Source organism: Vitis vinifera, chromosome 17, assembly GCF_030704535.1.
Source record: "Vitis vinifera cultivar Pinot Noir 40024 chromosome 17, ASM3070453v1".
In the NCBI taxonomy this organism is placed as follows: domain Eukaryota; kingdom Viridiplantae; phylum Streptophyta; class Magnoliopsida; order Vitales; family Vitaceae; genus Vitis; species Vitis vinifera.
The window spans coordinates 4605592-4632693 of record NC_081821.1 but is presented as its reverse complement, the minus strand read 5'-3'; the positions used below and the strand labels follow the sequence as shown (position 1 = coordinate 4632693).

The 27102-nt window shown below is 34.3% G+C and overlaps 1 protein-coding gene across 7 annotated transcripts; it reads right to left on the bottom strand.

Moving 5' to 3' along the window:
* Positions 1 to 138: 138 nt before the first annotated feature.
* On the bottom strand, positions 139 to 25870 carry LOC100268092 (histone deacetylase 15). Of its 7 annotated transcripts, none has more exons than XM_002274234.5 (19): positions 25715 to 25870; positions 24818 to 24900; positions 23880 to 24179; positions 23598 to 23771; positions 23309 to 23423; positions 18307 to 18383; positions 14124 to 14199; positions 13859 to 13923; positions 12168 to 12223; positions 11479 to 11602; positions 11242 to 11367; positions 11013 to 11063; positions 10430 to 10498; positions 7973 to 8081; positions 6763 to 6842; positions 6040 to 6122; positions 5914 to 5959; positions 3248 to 3419; positions 139 to 529 (listed from the first exon to the last, which is right to left on the bottom strand). In XM_002274234.5, the coding sequence occupies exons 2-19, from the start codon at positions 24839 to 24841 to the stop codon at positions 411 to 413; spliced, it is 1866 nt and encodes a 621-aa protein (XP_002274270.2). In that variant the 5' UTR covers positions 24842 to 24900; positions 25715 to 25870; the 3' UTR covers positions 139 to 410. The 7 variants fall into 7 exon arrangements, with proteins under 7 accessions (XP_002274270.2, XP_059590220.1, XP_059590222.1 ...); XM_059734237.1 differs by lacking the exon at positions 25715 to 25870 and adding an exon at positions 25601 to 25696; XM_059734239.1 differs by lacking the exon at positions 24818 to 24900 and having other exon boundaries at positions 23880 to 24166; positions 25715 to 25798.
* Positions 25871 to 27102: the final 1232 nt, after the last annotated feature.

The following is a 27102-nucleotide window of genomic DNA, read 5'->3' as shown; positions in this document are numbered from 1 at the left end:
TATTAAACTAAATGTACTTAAAACTCCCAAGCCTCAACCTTCCAACACCCTTTTTTCCCTTTGTTATTGGTGGATTCAGCCAAGCCCAACCAAATTCAAGATGTTTTTTGGGTAAGCTACCTATGAGTGGGGACCGGATACCAACAAACCATCAACATGTATTAGAAATTCAGCCTTCCCTTTTTCTTCCCCCCTTCTGGTAGAAGGAAAAGGGGAGGGAAATGTAAAACCATGATTACAATTAGACTTCATGAGAAAAAAGAAGTTATCCTGAAGCACTTGAATATAATTAAGCCGTCATTTCATACAAAAAGGAAATTACCCTGAAACTAGCTGGTATACAAGGGTGCATAAAGGGAAAATTACAAGTAAAAGAAGCATATGCGTAAAAATCAGATCTATGAAGTCACCTAAATCCGCTTTGATTTGTAACGAAGATGGCCAGACAGAAGATGATATAACAAAGTTTTTCGCCCCCATTTCCATGGTTTTGGTGCCACAGCCCGCCGTCTCTTTTTAGTATGCTTTTCTGCAGTTACAGGTTAAAAAATAAAAATAAAAAAGATTTAATGAGAGGTCCGGATTATATTCATTCCCCAAGAATCATATGACAACATTGTAATTCTATGGAGTGTGATGTCTCCCAAATTCCAACAAGGATAATTTCTGCTTACAACAGTAAAATTTGTCTCATTTTAACATTCATTCACATAGCATAGATCGTCTAAAAATGGAAGATTGAGTTTCCGTGGTATAACCATGAGCTCAACAGGCTAAATTGAGCAAAACAATGTTCTAAGAGCATGTTTATTTCATTCCCTGGGAATGAAATCAACTCATTACACTTATGGCATGTTTACTAAATTACAAGGAAATGGAATCGAAAAGAAATGGAATCAAAATGAGAAAGGAATCGGAATCAGGAATTCTATTAAAACATTTACATAACTATTTGGAAACGGAATGAGAATGAAAATGATTGATTTTGAGTTGTTTACCAACAATAAGGAATCAAAATGAAATGTACTTATAATGACTTTACACAAAAAAAAGATCTATTTTAATTATTATCTTAAATAATTCCTATTTTAATATTATATTAAGACTTTGTTTTTATTTTTTAAAATAACAATTCAAGGTTATTTTTCTAATAATTCATCTATCTTTATTAAATAATTTTAGTGACTTTAAAAATATTTAAATTTAACTTTAAATAATTATATGTGCAAATATTTATGTTTTAAATCTAATTATAATTATTATTTTTTAAATATTTTAATATATAAAAATGTGGCCCCATATGATACTTTTAGGAATCAAAATGACATTCCTCACAATAAGCTAAGAAAACCTATTCCTAAAAAAAAATGGAATGAGATTCTTAGTATTTTGTGGGCCCACTTCATATTTTGATTTTTGGAAGCAAGTAAATAAATGAAATGAAGGGAATGGTTATCACTCCCATTGAGATTCCATTCCCTTATTTACTTGGCTTCGAGAATAAAAAAAGAGTGCATCCCACACAAAGCAAACAAACCCATTCCCCGAAAAAGGAAGAATGGGATTCCTCAAGTAAAACTTAAGGAATGTCATTGTAATTCCTCAAAATATAGTGGGATTATACATTTAAATATCTAAAAATAAATAATTATCATTAGATTTAAACATAAATGTTTGAACATTTAGATATTTAAAGTCATCAAGTCATTTAATAATTAATATATTTAGATATTTTAAAGATCATTAAAGTTATCTAATAATTTAATATATTTAAATATTTTAACATCATTAAAATTATCTAATAAAGAGAAAGGATTTATTAAAAAATAACCCTGATATGTTATATATATATATATAAACAAAAAAAAACAAAGTCATATTAACATAGCATCAAAATAAGAGTTATTTGAAAATAAATAAATATAGACCCTTTTTTTTTTGTTGTGTACAAGGTCATTATCCATACATTTTATTTTAATTCCATATTATTAGAAAATAGCTCAAAATCAATCATTTTCATTCTCATTTTGTTTCCCGACAATTACATAAAGACTCAATCAGATTCTTAATTCTGATTTAGTTTCCATATAACTTAATAAACAACCATAAATCCAAACCCTTCCTGGAAAACCCTAATCCAGATCATCTAGTTCTACAACATAAAATAAATAAATAAATTGAAAATTTTAAGAACTAACCAAAAAAAAAAAATCAACTAAAATGGTTATAGAAGAAAATACTACTTTATCGCAAAATTTGACTAATCTACTATAATTAGTACAACAAAAACTTATAAATTGTTTACAGTTAACACATGCCACCAGACTACTTCCATAAATATGGATCTCAAGACCCAAAGCCCTGACAGGTTGATGGTTTTTTCATTTTTTTTATCATCAGAATAATACACCGTATATTGCCCCCCCCACATTAAAAAATAAACCCCCTTTGTTTCTTCTCATCATTTTCTTAGGTAAAATACATTCCCTATCGATCAAGGTTCAAGCACAACATAAAATGACTTATGATGCCAAACCATTGAGCCATATAATAACAAAATGAAATCTCTCCCCCCCCCCCAACATTAAAAAATAAACCCCCTTTGTTTCTTCTCATCATTTTCTTAGGTAAAATACATTCCCTATCGATCAAAGTTCAAGCACAACATAAAATGACTTATGATGCCAAACCATTGAGCCATATAATAACAAAATGAAATCTTGAACAATCATCCAACCTCCTTTATAAAGATGAGTTCTGACAGCTTTCTTCTCAAGATTGTAAACAATAACCCAGTGCTAATACCGTCTAAAAGATCTAAGTTGAATGGTAGAAAATCAAGTTTTTGCATAGAAGTAAATGAACAAATTAGAGTTAATGAAACTTAGCCCATGTTACTAAGTAGGCTGGGAATCTTAACACTGATCCTTGGTAGTATAATCACCTTTCAAGAGATATTTCAGAACTCAGTCCTAGGGATTCTTCCATTGCACCAGCATCATCTACCTAGGTTCAAATATATGTTTTGGGCTCTAGCCAAGCCAGTCCTACCACATAAATTTTTTAGATGCTTAAATAATTATTTTGATGTTTCTTTTCCTTTTTTCCTTCATCCTTGTAGGAAACACTCCATCCTCGTACGATTTTTGTCTAATAAATATTTTCTTTTTTACTATACTAACTGATAACAAGAGTAAAAGACAAACGCATGAGGGGAAAAAAATAGTAGAAACAAACGGACACTCACTTCGGTTTTCAACTAAACATGATCCCCATTCTGACTCCAATTTTGTAAGGGTCGATGCCAGAGTAGACCAGAAGTTCATCTGAATTTTCAGGACTTCCAGAACAGTTCGCAAGCCAGACTTGGAAGGCAAGCAGTTATCCAATTCGCATCCAGGAGTTTCACCAAGCAGTACCTTTATGGAAAAGCCAAGTAACAAAAACAGCATATCAAATATAGGAAAACTTGCATAATTACGTAAAAGCGACACAAAAATGGTATATTACAATGGGACATTGGATGAACTCAATTTCCTTGAATGCATGTTGCAAGTTTATAGCAACATGCCAAACAACCAGCTGAGGTAATTAATTGATCAGAGTAAAACCAAAACACCAGTTTCCAGTTAACATGGACAAAGTTGCATCCCTCCAAAAACTTTTATCGAGTTGTAAACAATTAAGACTATAAACTTGAACCTAGCACTTATATGACACCCTCTATTCTTTCTTTTAGGAACACAGACAGGCAGATACTCACCAACCCCACTTGTTAGAATTGGTAATAAAATAGTGATAAGAAATAAAATCGAAAATTTCCAAAAATTAAACTTAAGTGTGTGTAAACATATTATATATAAGTAAAATATCAATTGTTTTAATGGTGCCAAAAAAAGGTGCACAAAAATATACATTATGTATACAAGGATGCCAAAAAGTCAAAACACAAGATGAGTACACAAAAAACAAACCACACCTCACTTAGAGCCTAACCACTTCACAAAATCCATCATGGACAAGGAACAATAACCTAAAGACAACAAAATATACATAAAGGATTGTTTAATTGTTTGGTCAACTTTTTCAATATTATCAAAAGTTTTCCTTTTTCTCCCTCCAAATGGCCTAGAATAAGCACAAAGGGAACAGCTTTTCAAACTTTCTTTCTCTGTTTTCTAATGGACTGATGCTAGCTCAAAAAGGCAAGTCTCACTAAAGAATGCATAGCTAACAAAACTTCAAAAAGGGCATAAATCAGCAACCACAAAATGACTGCTTTCAAACAATAAAGGATGATGCAGTCAACCATTTCTTCTTCTTCGCACATGCAACATTTGTTTAGGATTCTCCAACCCTTCCTTCTGAGTTGATCCAAAGTTGTATCTTACCACATATAGCTTCTCATGCAAAGAAACTAACCCTCGGTGGTACCCAAGAATTCCAAACTATACCAAAGAAAAACACCTCCACCCTCTCATGTGATAGAGGGGAATAGAAAGACTTAATTGAGAAATTGTCACTCTTCATGTTTGACCAAATCATTCAATGTTCCTACTAATAGTCTACTCTTGCAAAACTCCCATTCCACCTCCTCTAATTCTGAATCATGAATCTGCCTTATAAACCTAGGGTTCCAACTATCCCTGCCCACACTTTAGGTACCCATTTGTCTTTTGCAAAGGCTATGAAGAGCTCCAGAAAAGTCCCCCCTCCAGGGAGCGTCCCACAAGACCTATCCTTCCAAAATTTCAACCTACTCCCACTTCCCACCCTGAAGCCAGTTCTATCCTTGAAAGCCTCCCACTCATCCTTGATTGCCTTCCACACTACACTTCATACCCTTCCCTCACTCCTCTAGAGCAGCAACTTCCCTCTTCCTCCTCCTACTTCCTTAAAATCACAAGTTTTTAAGGAGGATCCCTTTCAATCAAGAATCTCCAACACCATTTTTTAATACAAGCCTTGTTAATGGTGGACAAGTGTCTAATACCCAAACCCTTACTCCTCTTATCCGTACAAACCATAGATCAATTCACTAGATGTGGCTTTGTCTCCAAGCACCCCCACCCCCAGCCTAAAAAATAAAAAATAAATCCCTTTCACCTTTTTCAAAATGACAAAAGAGATATGAAGAAAATTGACAAGTTGGACAAAGCACTTTTTATGAGAGTTAACCTTCTTCCTTTTGATGGGTACTATCTTTTCCATGTAGTAAGCCTTTTCTGAAATCTTTCCTCCACCCCATCCCAAACCCAAGAAGACTTGAAGGGGCTCCTAACAGAAGGTCCAAATAATAAGTGGTGGACTCCGTGGGGAGATGAACATGTTAACCATTCGACAACTTGGCAATTCAATTGGTGATCCAGAGATCTGGCCCCTTGAGAACGTTGGTGTCCTGAATGTCATAACTATACTTAATTATTTTTTAATATTAATTTTTGCATGATTAGTTTAAACAACCAACTGCATTAGAACCACAACTCAAAATCTTGAGGCATGATTTGATCCATCATGCATATTCAAAAAATTCATGTCCTAATCATGCATAAAAAACAGATATTATGGTCTTCATCGCAACATTGCGTTAGTTCAATATGTGTAATCTATCATGCATCTAATCCTTAAGGCAATGAAGAAATCCAATATCTCTCCCAACCATACAACAAATTTAGTTTAATGGTACGATCCTTCATACTTGATTCACGTGAAAAAGATGAAATGTAGAGCTACTGCTTGCCATCTATGTTGAAAAAAAAAAATCATGCTTTTTAATTGGAAACAAACAATAAATACAAGGATAAGCAATTGAACAAGCCAGAAAAGAGAAAAGTTAAAGCAATGTATTTTCCAGGTAAAATTTCCCTACTGACAATAAGTTTCATGTTCGATGTATTCTGGACAAATACAAACCTTGATCACTGCAGTGGCAGATGATGATATTGAACGAAGATTATAGCTGCACTCAAGATACATTTTTGTCAAAAGCAAAGATTAAAATTAGTTGTGAAACCAATGGCCAAAACGTAAACTACGAACCCGCCCTCAAGAATAACAAGCAACTTTCCACCAGAGAGAACATTCAACATATCTGTCATCTTTGCAAAGCCAGCAGGTGTTACCTACAACAATTAGGTTCCTACATGTAAGCAACAATTTCACGTGGAACAAAACTCATAAAACTTGGAAGACTGACATCCAAAGGACAAGAATTCCATTGTTCAGTTGATTCAAGGTTAGTCAAGTCTACTTTTCCATGATAAATAAGGAGGTTGGTTCATTATTGGCTTGATATGTATTGTTTGTGGTTAAAGTTGTCCTATTTTGGTTAAGAGTTTAGGTGAGGGCATTGTCAAACCATGTTGGTAGTTGACAAGCAGTGGAATGATCAGGATTAGCATTGTGGAGGTCTTCTCACCCATTGCCAATTTTCAATGCCTAGGACCATGGTTACCCAAGAAAGCTGTAGCCTGAGGGATTTCATTTGAAGGAGAGTTGAAGCAGGGGATCAACTATCATATGATTAGGAAAAAAGGGCAGAGCCTAAGCCTTTTGTTCAAAGATGTAATAAAAAAAAAGCTGAATACTATTGCCAACCATTTTAGATGCTTCACACCCATTTAACAAAATTCATTTGGCAGTTTAATTAGAAATACCAAGGAACCAAATGGTTTTCACAAAATTGCTTCCCTTGTTTCAATTGATTTAATTGAAAAGATGATGAAGATAAAGATTTGTATAGCTAAGAAAGGATATCCTTACATCACAGCAACCAAGGGGATCACCCCTTGCAGCATCAAATCCTGCTGATATTATGGTGAAATCAGGAGCAAACTCAGAAGCTGCAACCAGATGTGATTTAAACACCATTAAAAGGAATTAAGACAACAATAAAAAGCAAACAACCATACCCACTATGAAATACATGATGTTAAATGAAATGAGAGTACAATAATTTCTGGTCCAAAATAAAAGCTTAGAAGTTCTGGGAAACAAAAGATTTAATGTGCATAACTTGCAAGAAATACAAGAAAGCCCAAATTATTAGTTCTTAAAAAGATAAGGAAAAGAACAAACAACAATTTGTTCATAACTTCAAGCATGAAGGAGTTCCTCAATGATTGACCAGTCTGCATCTTATCTCAGGCACAGGAAACCAATACATGGAACACAAATGCTTTGATGACAAACATCATTGACACAACCAATTTAAAAAACATATAAATAAATAATTAGATAAGAACAAGAAAAACAACAATTCAACACCAAGATAGCCTATTGCACATCTGAATTTGCAAAATCATTGACCTGTCAAGAGAAATAAAGTGTCACCTGTTTATAAAAGGGTTTCCTTGTTTGAGGAGCTCATTAGGGAACTTGCTTCCCCCTTGAGTTATCGATACTCTTTTCCATTTTCTTCTGTTTTAGATTGAAAAACAGTTCCGCCTTCAAGATATTTTCTTCTTTTCCCCTTTCTTTTTTTTCCTTGAATAACACTTATATTTTCCCTCCAAAAGGTATTGAAAAAACATATCCAAAAAGTAATTTAAACCTCTGGCATATTTTTTTCACTTAAAAGAGTGTCATTTTCAACACAGAGGAACAGATTTCTACACCATGATCATGATATATCAACAAAGGCACATCCTCAAGAAACTATTTAAAAATAAAAACATCAATGATTACAGCAGCAATCATCATGCTTGCCTACCACAACTCACTCACCCACTATTTATATTAGTATTTTGTTACTTTATAAGACAAAAATAAGACCATAACAATATTCATTTTCTCTTGCCTATCACAACTCACCCACCCACCATTTATATCAGTATTTTGTTAATTTATAAGACAAAAATAAGACCATGATAATATTCATTTTCTCAATAAGATCATCTCCCTATCAAAGTGATAACTTCAATAACACTAAAATAAGTGAAAATTTGAAAATATAAAAATAAGAGATAGTAACCTATAGGAAGCACAACATGCTGGAATGCAAAAATATAATCATTGTCCCCAACTCCTCCACGACTCCATGGAATATTCACACAGTATCCTTCTGCACCCATACTGCCCACCTACAGAAATGAAATTATCAGTTGTTACCATCAGCAAAGCCTTCCTTTCAAACTGCTTGAAATTGGCACAAGAGGCCCAACTACAAATTTAAAAATAGTAAGGGAAACTGTGTAACTGCACCATAACATATATTGGAATTGGTATTATATGCCCAAAATTATCTTAAAATAGTATAAACAAACCTGTTATTGCATATAGGACCATAGGCACTCAGCAAAAAGGGATATATATTTTTTTTATCACAAACAAAACATGGAACAAAATATGCATGAAGTATGGTGAAAGAGGAATATGAGAAGGCAGAGAAATAATCCCTACATACAAAAAACTGTTTAAAAAAAATGTATAATTGAACTCCTCCAGTATACTAAGGTGACCTATGCATTAGTATAGTACCACATAAGGATATACAATATAGAGCATCTCATCTCTCTAAGGGTTAACACATTTCCTTCCAATAGAAACCTAAACAATGCTCCTCTCCTTGCCATCCAAGCCTTCTTTATCTACACACCGACCACCAATCGAGCTGAACAACATTGAGAGGAGTGCCCTTAAAAGCTATGGTTCAAGAGGCTCATAAAGAGGAATAGAAATGAATTAGATGTTCTCAAAAATCCTAATGTTTCTTTTTCGCCACACAACCCAAATCAATGTGAGACAAGTGGTTTTTCAAAGAACCTTACCCTTACTGGTGCTCCCCAAACCCCTATATGAGATGGTCATCATGTCATGTATATTCTTAGAAGGAACCCAATCCAAGCTGACTAGTTTGTATAGTCCATGTTTAAAAGCAAAGCCCAAAAGTTAAAAGGACAATGTAAAAAAAGATGATCATCCGTTTCTCTACTCTCCATGCATGGATACATGAAAGCATAAATAGGAGCATAAATAAAGATTAGTGTGCGTGTGTGTGTGTGTTGAATTTTATTTTGATATGCAAATTATAAACAATCATAAAATATATATTGATTTCGTTATTCTAAAATTGGAAAAATTATGTTGATCTACATTTCAAATTGACCTGAATTTCAAGATGACCATTTAATCTACTGATTTTTCTTTTTTAGGTACATAGATAAGTTTAACCTCCCATATATTAATTAAAATTTTAAAATCCTTAGATCAAGCTCATATTAACCAAAAAAACATAACTACAATTACATATATCATTTATTAGAATTTATTCTATTTTTTTCATTTATTTATTTAGCTAAAAAATTCACACAAAACAAAGAAGAAAAGTACCAAACTAAACTATAATTTTTTTCCATAACAATTCCCTACTCTCAAATCCCAAATCCCAATGCCTTGTCTAAAGCAGGAGATTCATATCCAATACAGATCCCATATTTAGTGGCAAAGCTTGGAATTTACTTCATGTGGGGGACAATGTTTGACCATAGTAGAAAAGAAGAAATTGTTTGAATTAGGATTAAATTTAATTAATAATACTTCTATTTCATTGATACCTAGGCTCCAAAAAAATTGAACCCTTATCAATACTAGCACTTCTAAATAGTCCGGAAAAGTAACAAGATATTTCAAAATACAAGCACTTATATGGTATTAAACAATTTCTTCAAAATATTGTTAAAATTTAAAAAAAAAAAAAAATCAAATTGCCAAAATATACACAGCCACATGCCAAGGGAAAACAGCCATATACTAAAAAAATTAAGTTAAAAATTGATTAAAAAAAAGTTTTAAAAATTAGTAAGAAATTTTTGTAAAAATATTTCAATAAGCAATTATTTTTTGTAACTAAAAGGCCCTATTTAAGTATCATAATCTCATTCATTTGTAAATGCAAATTCCAAGCAAATCATTAAATTATAAGAATTATCAGATGATCAATATTAATACTGCAAATATCCTAAAACATTGTAAGGATTTTAGTCCAATAAGCTTGATAATCATCATTAGTCCACCATTATCTTATCATGGTACCAGGGTTTGGGTTTGTGGGAGGTCATGAGTTCAAGCTTCACCAAAGTTTATTTACCTATTTGTGAGCCAACATGCAAGCTTGTGAAATAAGATCCTAGGGCTTTATTCCAATTGACTTCATATACATTGGTGCCCAGCATTACCTCATACTTAAGGTTTTAGGTCAAATTAGTATAGGTAAACAAACATTAAGAATATAAACCCTTGAAGCCACCCATCCAAAAACCTACAGGCACCCTTGCAGTCAATAATACAAAGGTTGTTTGATTTTAAATATTCTTTCTTGTGCACATTGCGGCATCCTTTTCATATAGACAATCATACAAAAACCATCTGGCTGGCTTGAGCCACAAGCAGTTGCTTTAATTATTAAAAAGGTGGCAAAGGAATCAAGTACCTCGTGTGATGCCCCAGTACCAGGATAGAAGTTTCCCCCTTCATGTCTATGCAAGGATATATACAAAACCTAAAAAATAGATCCAACCCATCAACACCTGAAAAATCTTTTGATAGGGGGAATAAACAATTCATTTGATAGAGAATCAATAAAAAACAAGGATGAGTTATCAGAGAGGAGAACAATATATATGTAGATATATAAAGAGTAGAATAAAACAAAGAGACAATGAGGGAAAAAAATCCAATAAGCAGACAGGTCAGATATTACATTACAAAAAACCACACCAGAAGTATCATAGAGAAATACAAAAAACGAGTTACGCCAGGAGAATCAGAAAGAATGCAACAAAAGAGGTCAGTATTGTCTAATACAACAAATGCTTATATTATTTTTATCATATCACCCCACAACCAGAATTTTGAAAGAAATTTGATTAAAGAAACAGAAATTTATCATATCACAGCCCAACTACTTAACTGGCACCATCCCACTACCTTCAGCAAATCATTTCACCAGAACAAGTAGCGCTTAGAAAAGGGTTTGCATGGGAAATTTAGACTTTTATCATTAAGAGACTCACCGATTTGTTCTGCTCAAATATCTCTTGTGTGCCATTTCCGTGATGTACATCCTGCAATCATTAAAAAATGAAACTAAAAAAAGAACTTCTATAATTCAAAAGCATTGTAAACATCCACTACTAACTCAATCAACATCAATCAAAGCAATCAGTGCACCGTCATGATGAAAATAACATATGTAGCATGTGCGTGTGTGTGTATTTAAGTTAAAGGAGTCATTGACATTACCCAATCAACAATTAGCACCCTCTTAGCCCCTGAAACCTGTGAAGCTAGTGCAGCAACCGCCGCATTATTGTGGAGGCAGAACCCCATCGCCTGACTAACACCAGCATGATGACCAGGAGGGCGAACCTGAGTCAATTAGGAAAGAAAAATTCAAAAAACTATATATCACTAAATTTCCCCATGTACTATTGACAACATCTGGGAATGACTTAAAAGAAAGTGCAAAATTTCTCATACCAAAGCAAAACCATTTTTGGCACGTCCAGAAAAAATTGCAGAAGCAAGATCAGCACATAAACCAGCTGCAAGCCGAGCAGCAAGTGCTGAATGCTCATTAGCATATGTATCAGGAGTGAAATAACTGCCAGTCAATGGAACTAACCATTTAGAAAACCTAGCTCATCTCAGAAACAACACTAATGCAACAGCTGATATACCCAATCTCATGGTACCGCATAATTTGTTCAAAGGAAAAAGGAAAGATTAGAAGTGTAATCCAACTAGTTTGTTTTGAACAGCTGAAAATAATCCCAACTATATAGCATGGTAGAAGAAAACTCAAGAATGGAGATAGGAATAAGATAGTAAAAAACAAGACCATTCTGGAAGGAGAAAAAAACATATATAGACAAAAATTACTGAGACAAAAAAGAAAAACAGTAAAGAAATCTTGGCACAATTAGTAAAAAAAAACATTATTTAGAAAGGAAAATTTTGACATAAAGAGTTCTATCCCCAACCGTTTTCCCATAAAATCATATTTTTCATTTGAAGTTCAAATGCAGAAGAAGAAAAATAAATAAACCTGTTACGAATGTGTGTGTGAGAGAGAGAGAATGAGAGAGAGAGAGAGAGAGAGAGAGAGAGAGATCAACTTCAGAGAGGCAATGGAAAACAGATAATGAGAAAAGGCCAACTTAACACACCTCGAAAGAATACGGCTTGTAAGTTCTACAGTTTCAACATGCTCCAAAGAATGGACCTAAAGACTCCAAAATGAAAATGGCAACAATTATGGAAAGAAAACCAAAGGAAAAAAATATATTTAATAGGTAAAACAAAGAGTAAATAAAAAGAAACGCCAAAAAAGTGATCCCAAGTATATAGGAAGTATACAAAAGCCGCCAACAGGCTCAACCAAGAGGAGGGAGAGAACAAAAAACATCATTGTGCCCTCACTTGGAACCTAGCCAATCAATAAAGCTAAAAAGAGACATAGGGCTCACATCTATAATCACCCTAGACCAAGACCACAAATAACAACCAAAAGAGTTTCTCATCCTTCGGACCAAAGGCTCCGCATTATCAAAAGCTAGCAAGTTTCTTTCCTTCCAAATAATCCAAAAGATATATAAGGGGACAGCTTTCCAAGACTTTTTGTGGTCTTCACCCAAGAAGGACTCATGTCACCCAAGAATTGTCTTTTTAACCAAAGAGGGAAGAACCCATAACACTCCAAAGAGTAAAAAGTAACTGCCATAGAATCCTTGTCTTGTACATTGAACAAGAATGTGATCAATAGTTACTTCTTCAGAACGGCAAAGAAAACATTTGTTTGCTATATAAACCCCCTCCTTTAGACCTGATCCAAAGTTAAGGTTTTCCCCCAAGTCACCTCCCAAGAGAAAAAAGCCACCTTAGGTGGCAAACAAGAACTCTAAATGATGCTCCACAGGAACAAGATAGGGTCATCGGGCTCCAAAGCAAAATAGAGGGACTTGACCGAAAACTTTCTGCTCTTTGAGTCAGTCCAAACCACCATCCTATCATCCTCATCCCTATACACCCTCTTGTCTTGAAGTTTCAGCAAAAAGCACTCCATACCTTCCACCTCCCAATCATTGAAATGACTAGAGAAGCAAGGATCTCAGCCACCCCCTTCGACTTTTGAGTTCCAAACGTCTGCCACCCACACTTCCTTAGAAGCAGCTAGAGCATATAAGGAGGGGAAGGAAACACAAACGGTTTGTCTCCATACCACTTGTCCTTCCAAAATATCACTCTCTGACCATTACCCACTAAGAAAGAAATCTTGTCATTCAAAGGATCCCACTCCTTTCTTATGGTTTTCCAAAGGCCGACACCATGTCCATCCCTCACTTTGCAAGAACGCCACCCCCTCCTCTCCTTCATCTTGACCACACTTCTAATTCATTGGATTGACCTCAAGGCTAGCATAACTATGCTAGCTTAGAATAGGCCTCCAGAAAGAGTCATTTCAACCAAATGGCTGCACATTTTACAATTGGTACATCTTTTGTATATTGTGGAAGGATGTCTTGTCCTTCTTCATCTTTTTAATTAATGAAAAAGATCTATTGCGTTTCTGATAAAAATAAATAAATAAATCTAACCAATATGTCTGTCCTTGCATCTCTCTATGTATTCTAGACCAGATTATGTAATTTACTATAGAAAGAGAGATTCCTTCTCCAATTGACTTGCATTCAATATCCTATTCCTACTGTAGTCCTGCTAACAGTAAGCAATCAACTATCCTTCCTCGAGTTGTGTCCCATTTCCCATATTTTTCCACAAGACAATTATAATGGAACTGCAATTGGCATGCAGCTATAACTTCACGTAGCAGCTATTCAAAATAAAGTATGTTGCTTACCATCTGCAGTTCTTCTCGAGTAATCTCTCTTGCCAAAATTGGGTAGCATTTTCCAGGAAATATACCTGCAAAGGTTGAAATTTTCCAAACCAGTCAAACATGTCTTGGGAGGGATTGGCAGCAAATGCCAAAAAGGTACTTCACCACTAGTTCATTGTGCAGTAAAAGTTGATTGCCATGTGACAATTACTGGAAAGAGATCATAATACAAGCCAAGACCCAAGCATTTATGAAAAGAGATAGCAACAAAGGTTAAACAGCACACCTGCAGTAGCAAGGCTAGCAGCAATAGCTCGAAGACGGTCTGGCCTTTCTGGGTGTGGGTGTGACTTCATTTCAACCTACGCTAACATTGGAACCACCAAAAATATGGATGTTAAGTTTTCTATGGCAGAAAAGGTAGCAGCAAAAAGCAACCTCCTGCACTAGCATCACAAGACAGTATGCAAGATGCAGCCAGAGTAAAAAATTTACAAGAGGATCTAAACAAATATTCAGCTCCTAATAATGATAAATTGAGCCACTTTTCAAAACTTGTAATAGTTTCACCATTTAAAGTTTATGCACTATAATAAGACATGGCAACAAAACCAAACTCATAATGCCCCCAGTAATGGTGGCATTGGAATTTGCAATTAAGAAGAAGTTTGAAAGTTAAGTCTGCCAAGGAATTCCTTTTCCCTATGGTTTTTTTTTTTTTTGTTCCTGAAGATAGTCAAATGAGAGGTGTGTATGTGCGCGTGTGCATGAGCTATATAAAGATAAATAAAGATAATAAGGAAAAAAACACCTAGCAAAAGAAGGGAAGAAATCCTAGCACACGAAGTATACAAGGAGTAACACAAGCCATTGGAGACAGAAAGTATAACACAACAGGCTGTCAGGCAGAAATATGTACTTAAACCCTAACGATGCCATGAAGAAAATCTACAAGCCAAATTATCAAACCCCAAATGACCCTTTGACAATGCAAACAGAGAGTTGAAAATAACATCTTTTAACTCCAAAATGCAACACTTCAAACCTTCAAAAATCCTACAAATCTGCTTTTTCCACATGCTAAAACACACACGGTGGGACCAACCCCACACCATTCACCTGCCAATACCAACAAAACTGTCACAGTAAGACAAAGTATTGGTTGAACACAAGACACTCAGAACAAAATAGAAACCAAACAAAACAAACTAAATGAAAATGCAATAGAAGTTAACATAGTTAATCCCCCTCTTGCTTATGTAAACACCAACTATCAACTAAAAACCAGTCCCTTCTCATGAGCTGATTGATTGTGAGAATTGTCTCAACATCACTGCCCAAACAAAGAGATTAATCTTAGAAGTGCCACAAGCCCACACCTCAATACAGGAATGTCCCAAAATCATCCAAGAACAAAAGTTACCAGAAAAAATTCACATAGAAGTAACCTTCTTAGAAATCCTCCACATCACACCCACTAGGAGCAGATACTGAATAGATCAATTACAAAAACAATTCCACCAACTCCTACTCCAAATCTAGGATTCAGATGACCTTGACCAACATCCTCATGCAATACATCTATCACACTACAAATTTTATTCCTATGCGCACAAAAAAATATGATGAGCAGTGCCCAAGAAAGAAGAGATGCACCAAAGCAAATATGTAGCATACAAAGGGCATCAAAACATGGGGGAAAAAAAGGAGTAAGAAACCAAAAAAAAACACCTGTCCCTCCCTTTAACTTGAACCCAACCAATCAATCAGATCTAACATAGACATAAAGGTCCCATCCTAGCCCAAAGCGAAAGAGTACATCTGACTGTTTGCAACTCCCATTTTTGTCAGAACCCACAACTTCCAAACTACTTCGAATGGAATTCCCTGCTAATAGACTTCAAATAAGAATAGAAAGCTTTGACCAAAAATTTCATGTCCCTAAATTGCTACCACATCAACCTATCTTCTACATTCCTTATTGTTGACTTCTCTTAGAAAAAAACCCCCAACCCTTTCCAACTCCTAGTCATGGACCTGTCTTTAGAAACCAGGTTTCTAATGCCCTTCCCCATCTAATTCTTCCCATATATTCATGGCCCAAGCATCCTTTAAATTGGCCATTGCAAACCAAGAGGGGAAGGAGACACAAGGATGATTTATCATACCAAATATCCTTCCAAAACTTCACACTTCTATAGTTATACCGTCTTTAACAAAAAAATTGGTTCTACTTTTAAAGTCTTCCCAACCTTTCCATATTCCTTTCAAATACCCATCCCTCATTCACGAAAAGAACCACAAGAGCCTTTCTAAAGAAAATCTCTGACCGCATTTGTCAAGTAAAGCCTCTGCAAGCAATAAACCATCTCACAAACCATATTCCTGCTTCACTGCGTTAGGACTAGCAAAAATGAGCTTCTTCCCAGCTCCCGTGGGAAAAAAGATCAGAAAAGCAGATTAAAAAACAAATAGGCATCATAGCATAACTTAATTTTAAGGGCATTGCTTATTGAAATACAAGTATGACAATATAAGTCCTAACCTTTCCTAAGAGCTTTGAAAGGCTCATCTCATAAGCCTCTTTCCAGCCTTAGAACAACAAACCCACCATTTTTGCAAACTTGCCAAAAAATTGTATCATTTTTGGAAAACCAAACCCAAAAAGGGAAAACACACACATAAAAAAAAAGTGGAAAAAAAAAAAATCATATTGTATCGTTTTGAGCCTAATCCATAACACCCAAGGGTATAAAATAAATTGGCAAATTAGAACAGATACTTCACATGAAAAAAAAAAACTCCTATTTCAACATAAGTAACAAATCATTTTATTTGATAGGTAATGACAAAAGTAACAAATAATATGCCAAGTATTCGAATTCTTTCAATCCCTTCATCACTCTCAATATTATATTTGATAAATTAAGAAAAAAAGAATTCACCTACTTTCCCTAAGCTCCTTGACAGTTGTATGGACCTCCCCTATGATTGCAAAAATCATACCTAACTTTTCTAAGGTTCACACGACATCAATGGCACCCCTTTCATTAGATGGTTGTTTAAAAAGTAAAGTCAAAGTTATCAAGGCTTTAAGGAGCCTAAGATAGGATGATCGGCTTTCTCCATTTATTTTACCATTATGGCAAACATGTTGAGCATATTGATATTGAGAACAGAGGATTGCGGTAGTTTTTTTAGGGCTAGTGGGCAGAAATAGAATGAGGATGACTCATTTACTGTTTGTTGATTGCACCATATGTTCAAATGAGTTACAAAAGTCACATGCTAATTTTGTTGCATTCAACCACATTTCATGAATGAAGATAGATTTAAATAAGAGTACTCTATTGGGTATCAACATGAGTTAGATGCGTTCCTTGACTTGGGTACCACAACAGAATGTAAGGTTTATTGGTCCTTGTCTTATCTAGTTCTTCCATTGGTGTTTGGTGGTGGCAGAAGATACCCTGGAGTTGTTTCTTTTTGGGACCCATTTATGGATAGAATTTCCTGACAGTTGAAGCACTGGGAAAGGGCTCACTTTTCCTAGTTGGTAGAATAACTCTAATCTAATCATGCTTAACCCCCATCCCCTCTTATTGTCTGTCTATTATTTAAGACTAGCCAATTTGGATAATAAGATTAAAAGATTAAAGTGAGAGTTTTTGAGCTTAGATGTTGGGAAAAGGAGGAGAGAACATCTCACAGGTTGGGATCAAGTGTGCAAGCTAAAGAGTGATGGGGTTTGGGTATAGGAAAGATAGCCTTGAAGAATAGAGCTGTCTTGGAAAGTGGCTATGAAAGTAAGGGAGAACAATGTTTAATGGCATAAGATCATATTCAATAACTATGAACACAGTCTAAAGGATGGGATGTCAATATTGTTGTTAGCTGGTCTCATTATTGTCCTTGGAAGGCCATTACACAAGTATACCCTGCCTTCTTTCATTTCACTCATTATTCTATGGATGATGATACTTAAATTTGGCTTTGGGAAGATATTTGATGAAATGATAAACCTTTTTGAGTCCAATTTCTGAACCTCAATGTTGAGATAGATTCTTGTGTTTCTTGAGTTCTAATTCATTCTCTTCCTCTTTGTCTTGGAGTTTCAATTTCCAGTACAACTTTTCTGACAACAAAATGGAGGGACTTACTCCCCTTATATTGACTTTAGTTCATGTGTATTTATCCACTCCATCCTTCCAAACAACTAGTCTACCCTTCAAATGATCTTTATGTTCTTGTTAGCTTATAATAAAACTATCAATACTAATTTATGGAACAATGGTGGTAACCAATGTTGACTGAGAGCACATGCAAATTCAGCAGTAAAATAAAACATTGCATCAATTAAATGCAGAAACCAAAAGTAAAAATAAATAAATAAACAAAATGATTACACGCATAAGATGCCAAATTCAAATGGAAAGCTCTAGAGAATTTGTGAAGCAATAACATCATACTTCAGAGTGCAGCAACATTCTCTCATCAAAACCCACAGCAGTGGAGTTGTTTGAGGTGAGATTTGGTGAGCGTGAGTCTACAAAGAAAAGGAGATAATCAGTATAACAGTGAAACAATTATATCATTCAATAATGTCTCCAATCTAAATGTTCTGAACAAGCATAATCAGAAACTATATGCACTTTTTGGGTGTTACATTTTTTCAGCATAATCATTGTTCGCCTTCTATTATTCTAAAAAAAAACATCATTCTGATTTTTTTGAATTTTAAAATCTGGGATAAAAAAATGGTGTTTTTCGCTAAACCACAAAACAACAATAATAATAATAAGATAAAAATAAAATAGAGCATGCTGCATGCCTCTCCAACAAGGTAGGCGCCACGGCTGGGGCATTATTGTGCCTTGGGCTTAGGTGCACCAGTAACAACTATGCCTAGACTCCTGGAAATTTGTCTTCCATTCCACTGTTGATGGTGTGGAATTTTTGGGTGCTCCCAAAGTGGGATTTTGCCTCAGAAGCAACTTCGAGGAAGATTCCTACCATAGATCACCTAAGATGGAGTGGAATAAGGAAAAACTAATGTTGCTCGTTTTAATGGAGAGAGGGTTGGTAAATTGGAATATGGAAAATTGCAAAGAACAAATGGGAGACCTCCACTCCCACATCATGCCTTTAACCAAGAATCCCTCAATGAAACCACCATCCTTTGCCCTAGAAAGCAAGTGAGAAAGGGTCTCCATCACTAAGATAAACAGATAAGGAGACAAGGGGTCTCCTTGTCTTAACCCTCTAGAACTTTTGAAAAAACCTGAAGGACTGCCATTTACCAAGATGGAGAAACGTGCTATAGAGATACACCATCTGATCCAACTTAACCACTTTTAGCCAAAACCCATTTTTCCATAATTGTAATGACAAAACTCCAATTTACATAGTCATAAGCCTTTTCAATATCTAGTTTGCATAATATTCCTCTCAAATTGTCTTTAAGTCTAGAATCAATGGTTCATTTGCTATCAATACAACATTCAAAATTTGTCTCCCCTCCACAAACGCATGCTGAAAATCTGAGACCAAGGTGCCCACCATCCTTTTAAGTCTATTAGTTAGAACCTTAGCCAGAAGTTTGTATAAACCCCTTACCAAGCTAATAGGCCTAAAGTTCTTTAGGTGTTCAGCTCCCCCCACCCTTTTTCCTTTCTTAGGCACCAAAACTAAAAAAGTAGCATTTTTTTTTTTTTTTTGATAAGTAAGATATATTCATTCAAAAGGCAAAACGCCACAAAGTATACAGGAGGTATACAAGGCATCTAAGCCTCAAAAACAACAAAAAGCAGAAACACCTCCCTTTAAGTGGAAGCCATCCACTCAAGAAATCCTATAAGGGAAAATGCCTCCTCACCTACATACAGTTTGGCCCAGCTCCACAAATTACAAACAAAAAAATTCTTTAACTTCTGAACATTCAACACCCCCCCCCTAAAGGCTAATCTATTCCTTTCCTTCCACACCGTCCAAAAAACTAAAAAAGTAGCATTTAAACTTCTCTCAAAGGATCCCGGCTCATAGAATTCTCCAAAGTATCCCATAACCTCACTTTTCACAACTTCCCAACAACCTTGCCAAAAGGCCAAGGTAAAGCCATCCGAACCCAGGGCCTTATCACCACACAAGCTAGATAAGGCTGCAAAAACCTCTTCTTCAGAAAAATAAAACTCCAAGGCCGTTGAACCTGCAAACAACAATGAATTAAAAACCAGCCCATCTATACTCGGCCTCCACTTCCCCACCTCAGAAAGTATCATTTGAAAAAATGCATTTGCCACCCCATCTTTAATATTGTCCTCCCCCACTAGTAAAACACCATTTACCCTTAACTTGTCCAAAAAATTCCTCCTTCTACAAGTGTTGGCCATTTTGTGAAAAAATCTTCTTGTGTTTTTATCCTCTTCTTTTAGCCATAGCTCTCTAGTTTTTTGTCTCAAAAAAATTTCCTCCAACACTGCCCATTTTTTAAACTCATCTACCACCCCCCTTTTAACCTCATATTCCTCCGCTGTTAGGGCCCTTTCCCTTTCCTTTGCATCCCGCAGTCCTAGTTGCGCCAAAGCCTCACATAGGATTGATTCAAAGAACCCACTTTGCTATAGGAAAAACTTTCAAAACTACACTTCCTTTCCTTGTAAACTATCACCTTAAGTGGGACCACCAACATTGAAGAAATCACAAGTTTCAATTTCTCCCATCCTTTGCCTTTCTCACCCTCAAGGATTACAAATTTTTGTTAGAAGCAAACTTTGAAAGCTTGATAAACCTACCATTTTTGTTGAAACTCATCTCCAGTAAGTGAACTTTGGACTTTCTTCTATATCTTTTGTTGAAACCCATGAAGCTCACCTCAATAGCCTTCCCCAGATGCTCAAGTAACCATCCAACCTCTTCCTTCTCAAAACCCAAAGAGAAGACAACACCTCTGCTTTGTTATAGCAACAAAATCCATGTTCCTCCAGTCTCACCTTCAAATCTTACTTGGAAGGTTTTCCTTTCCACACTGCACAACCTAATTCTCTCCAATTTTTTCCCAAAGATGATCAAATAAGCACATAAAGTACCTTTTCTTTTGCTATTTATATATACGTATCTTTCTTTGCCCATTAAAAAAAACACTAAGGAAGATAAAGAAATCCTTTCAGAAACAAGAAAACATACAAGACTACAAGAAAAATAGATAATCAAAGAGAAAGAACTCCTAAGCTAAAATATCCTCAAAATTCTCACTTTCCAAAGCCAAATACAACTAAAATAATACTCTAAAATCCTCCCCATTGCTCCAAATCTCAACATAAAGAAAAAGGAAAACCATCCAAACTTCCAGTTATGTCTGACCCATCTATTCTTTTTTTTTTTTTTTGATAAATAAGTTTGACCCATCTATTCTATTACCATCCTCTAAATCATGTGAATCCTAATTTATCATAATCTAGACACTATTGTTTCTTCTGGTAACATCATGATTCTTTATTGCATGGGTACCTTACTTTTGGACTATATTTTCTCTTTAATGCCAAAACATGGTCTTACTCAACACATAAGATCTTCATAGAGGTCACCTTATGTATCTTATACTAGAATAAATAGAGCATATATATCTGCTGAGTGTCTGGAGGATATACATCTGCTGTATGTCTCATTATAACACTGTACCTTTATCTAGATCATGGTTTTCTTTGAACCTGCCAAAGAAGATGAAGCTGAGTTTGGGTTGTATGGTCCTATGCCATGCACATAGGCAAGCAATCTTTGATGATTTGCAGGTAAAAGGGATTTTGTTACACACTAAATTTTAAATGTGGTTTATTTGGTTTCTCAGGCATCACATGGAATAAAAAACCACTTAACCATGGCACTTATTAAATAGATATAGAGTTCAAAACATGTCAACAAAATAAAGGATAAAATAGAAGGGAGAAGTTATACCGGATGCAAAACAAATTTTGTACTTGTCCAGTTGCAATAAATGGAATTAGGACTCAAAACTAATTCCATATTCATTTTTCTTTACAGAACTGGAAAAATTTATCAGAAAATGCTGAAAAAGGAAGTGCTATCTTGGGATATCATAAACATATGGAGACCACCCAATAAAACAAAGACAACAAAAACAACAAACACCAACAAGAGCCAACATGCAATCCTTAGGCCACCACCAATCTATCAAAGAAATATATAATGGATAAGCTCCTCTCTCCGAAGATCCCATTGAGAAATTGAACAAGGATTGAAGGAAACATTTTACTTTCACTCCAAATATTCCAAGCCTTCAAAAATTCTTCAATCCCACTCCTTCAATAAACACCAATACAGACTCAATGGAGCCATTTTCACATTTAGTTTTCTCTTTCCCGTGAAACTACTATGCCACCTCAATAGGATATCGCTTTATTGACTCCAGAAGGGCCCAAAAGACACCAAAGATGGTAATTAAGAAAGCCCATAAGCTACAAGGCATCTTTCAATGAATAAAAATATATTACCTGACTCCCCCAGATGTTTACACATGCAGCACCTGTTGATACGAATCATTCCCCTCCCCATCAACTGATCAATGGTCAGAATCTTTCTCCTACTCAGCTTTCCATGCCAAAACATTAACTCCAACAGAGCAGGATCCCCCCATACCATACACAAGGAGAAATAGACATTAATCCTTGCAGAGAGCCCCTTCCATTAGGAATTTATTGCATAAGAGCCCCTTCTAGAGATTTTTCCACACAAACCAATGCAGATTTCTCTAACTTGTACATGTCCATCATATATTCTTGAAATATATAGTTGTCTTCCTGTTCTTTTCAAGAAGTTCATTCTTCTTCTCTTTTTGATCAGATTTTGTGTACTTTTGTAAGAATTTCTCATTCTTCCTTGTACTCAAAAATTTATATCATTAGATTACTTTTTGTCTACTCAAAAAAGGAAAATTAAGATTTCCACAAACAAAGATTTGAAAGCCTGGTTATAACACCCATAATCATAAGGAAAATGCAAAAAACCAAGAATATTGAATGAAAACTGTTTGCAAAATAAAGCTTAATTGGAGATAGTGACAATCAATTGAGATGGTTTTGAACAAATTATGAATGATGGAAGTTACAACTTGAGCATGGGCAATACAAGACAGAAACATTATTCATTTTTATTTGGACAATGAATGTTATCATAATAAGATTAAGTTCTCAAAAAGTAAGCAAAAACCATTTGCCACCAACCAAATGTAATATCAACAACTCCAGGAATACAAGTCTTGAAACTTTATCTCTATATCCAGAATAATTACCAATGTGAAAGCAAATTTGGATCCGGTGTCCTTCTAAAAGACCAACATTGACAAATTTAATATTTGGACGTAAGGAGGGGAAAAAAACCTCAGGATTTTTATACAAAATCCTGTCATATCCATGTCAATAAAGGAAAGCATATAAAACTGCAATAATAGGTAACCACCTTGGCATCTTTCTACTACTTCTGAATCAGTATGAATAAGGCCTGCTTCTTGTGAAAAAGGTGATGCAAAAAACCCATGCTTGAGGATTCCGGATTCTTTATGTTCCCCACATATCTGCATGAAGGAGACTGTATCAAGTTATACATAGACAACCACAAATCCTTTTACAAAAGAGATAGTTTATTGGAAGTCCATTATCCATGTATCGAAATATGTATGGCAAACCAAACAGAAAAAAATGACATCCAAAATTAGTATCTCAAAAGAAGCTGAAAATATTAATCATACATCACAATGTACAACATCGTCTTGGTTAGCCATCGTACAATTGACACAAAACCACCTTATGACTGCTGTAGGCCCCGGCAAGGGCTCCCAATCACTATCATCGTCATCATCATAATCATATTGGTCATTATACATATCTTCCAAAGTCATTTCTTTCTGCTGCCTCACTCTTTTCTGCAGTGTAATCACATAACAAGATGAGATTTTAGAAGTTACAAGTCATTGTGCAAAGAATAACTGCTGTGAGTAATTATATATCTTAAATCCTCAAGTTCTGCTTACAGATATAATATCTGGTAGCATGCTTCCATTTAGATTGTCTGCCATATCTCTACTGGATGTTCCTGATGTATTTTCTTCCCGACAATTTTCATCAGAACAGGGAGTAGCATTAATCCCATCCAACCCCACATTTTCATGCTGTCCATTAAAGCCTTCCAGTAGAATTTGATCATTTTGATCATGAAGATTGTTTTCAGCCTTTCCATCCATCAGCCGAGTATTTTGTAGCGTTTCCGAGACCATGTTATGTTCAGAATTCACATAACAAGTTTCATTCAGAATCATTCCTTCATGAAGATCCTAATCATCAGCCACCATGATGGGCGTATGAAATAAAAATAAGGCTTTAAAAAAAATATACATGAATGAAGGGCAAGAAGAGGAAGAATGACTAGAAAAATAAAGAAAGAGCCAGAAGGTGCCAACAAGTATTACAATACAAAAGATACAAAAGATGCATTGGAATGAAGAAAAGAGCTATAAGTATCCAGTGTCCACCAATAATCCATTATTTATGATTTTAAAATAACACATAGATTGAGAAACTACAAATACTGATGGAGTTCAATTTTAAAGTTACAAAAAGAGGGGATGTCACCAGACTTTTTAAATCCTAAAAAGAATCTCAAAACCCAATACAACAATATCTAACATGATACCAAAGCGGAACAGCCACAGATTCCCATGGATAACACAATGTTTCAGTATTGGTTCTTTTGATATCTGAGGAGCACAGGAAAGACAAATGAAAACATAATATCTTCTAATAATTGGAATTGCATCAAAAATTAGAAATTTATAAGATGAAGTACAAAATTGGAAACCTGTGAATATGATAGTAGGTTGCTTGTACAAGCTTTAGTAGTTAAATACATTCCATAATTTTGATACCATATGCTCTACCTTTTCAAAAGGAAAACCATTTTAAATGCCATTACCTGGTTCTGGTCACATCCCCTCATAAAACTCGAACATGTTCTTTTGCACTTGGAAGGCCAGACCTTGGCACCAGAGAGTGACCCTTAAACAGAAAATAATTTTGAATAAATAAAGTCGCTTTTTTCCTGATAAAAAATGTATTAAGGAAAATTATTGTCAAGAAAAATATATAATCTTAGATTCAAAGAGACTATATTTTTTCACGAGCAATCATGAATCTGTATGATAAAAAAAGACTACATTTTCAGCAGCCAAACAGAGTGTCTTAAAGAGAGACTGTATGATCAAAAAAGAAAAAAGAACGGAAAAATAAAGAAAGCAACAACCCAAAAAGAAAAAAAACCAACCAAATAATCAGCACCTGTACAAATATTACCCGATAATAAACAGCCCGGTTCTCATCATTACCCTATACTTGTCTGTGTAGAAAAACACATGTTCATAATTGCAAGTAAAATGTGAAGTCCCAAAACCCACATAAAACCAAGCTTATTCTGACTTACAGACTCAGTACATACTTGAAAAGAGTAATGTTAGGTCCAAGATAGGACTTGAAAAACGCAAAATCTTGAAATGGGGATTTTAGGGTTCCCGTTGAAATTATAGGGTTTTGAAGTGACAGTGGCGAGTGCATGATAATTACTCAACCGATCCCCAATTTCCAAATAAATTACAAAAACCTCACAAAACACAAGTCATACAACAGAATAATTGAGACCTAATTGGAGTAAAAATAATCATATATTTGCATTCAAATCAACGAGAAAATAGAGTAAACTCACCGTTGGAGGTCCGAGAGCGTCAAAATGAAAATGAAAACGAATATGAAAGTGAATTTTTTTAAATGGAAATAAAACATTGAGAAAAGAACAGAACGCAGGGTAAGATAAGCCCACCTGGTAGAGCAGCTCTGATGCTCACAGCAAATTCGGGCAGCGAGGAAGGTGACTGAGCCCCGTATCGATCTAACTCGTTGAGAGCCGGAGATTTTGCATTTAACCCCTCTATTTTGTTGTATTTGTACTTTGTCTCACCAATTCTTAAATATTTATATTCTATATATTTCTATACTTGTATACAAAGGAAGTAAGTGTTTATCTAATTTTTTTCTAAAATAACCCCAATATCTCAACTATATGCATTTGACTCCTTTTAATTAAATGTTTTTCTATTTTTTTCCTATTTATATCCATTGAAGTTTTTTCAATTAATATTTAAAAATTAAATATTTATAAATTTAAATAAAAATAAATATTTATAGTATAAAAGAAATAAGTGTTTCTCTAATTTTTTTCTTAAAATACCTCGTCATCTTAACTATATCCATTTAAGTCATTTTAATTAAGTATTTATTTAATTTTCTTCTAAAATAACCTCACGATTATATTATTTCAATTAATATTTAAAAATTAAATCTTTATAACTTTAAAATTATAATAAATATTCATTATTTAAAATTAAATTGTTTTTAGTTATATTAATTAATAACAAACCAAATCATTAAGATAATTTTTGAAATCCTATAATTATTAAAATTTCTTAATGAAAAAATCTTATTTAGATAATGATTCTCTTTTAAAAAAATATCATAAAATTATCATTGTTAATTTATTCAATGAAATAAATAAATTTAGATAAAAATCAAATAAATATAAAAAAATAATTGTTTTGAATTAATTTGTTTTTTGAATCCAAATTTTAAGCAAAATTTTTTGCTTTAATGTGTAAAATTAATAAATTGTTCATATATTATGTATTTATTATTAAATTAATTCAAAGTATGCATTTCATTATCTCATGGTGGCTTTTTGCACATATCCATTCCTATCAATTTATTCATTTATGTTGTATATTGACTGATTCATTCTCCTATGCACAAACTTTTCAATTCATACCATTTATTTTTCATTCAAGTCCCTTTTCACTACATTTCCCATTCGTCAATGACCAAGAATCATTATCAATTTACTTTGTATTTCTCATTCAAAAAATAATTAAAAACCTCATTTATTCCATTCATTTTCCTATTTGCTATCACAATGAATCATTATCAATTTATTTTATATTGCCTCATAAAAAAATAAAAAATAAAAACCTAAAAAACCTCATACATTCTTTTTTATGCATGTTGACTCCTTTTCCCATTGACATTTCACTTGATACTCATTTATATTCATTCATTCCCCTTGTATGCTAATATCAATTCATTTTTCATCCACAATAACTCTTCAATTTCTCTCATTTAACATGATTATTATTATATTCCCTTCCTCAAACTCGATTA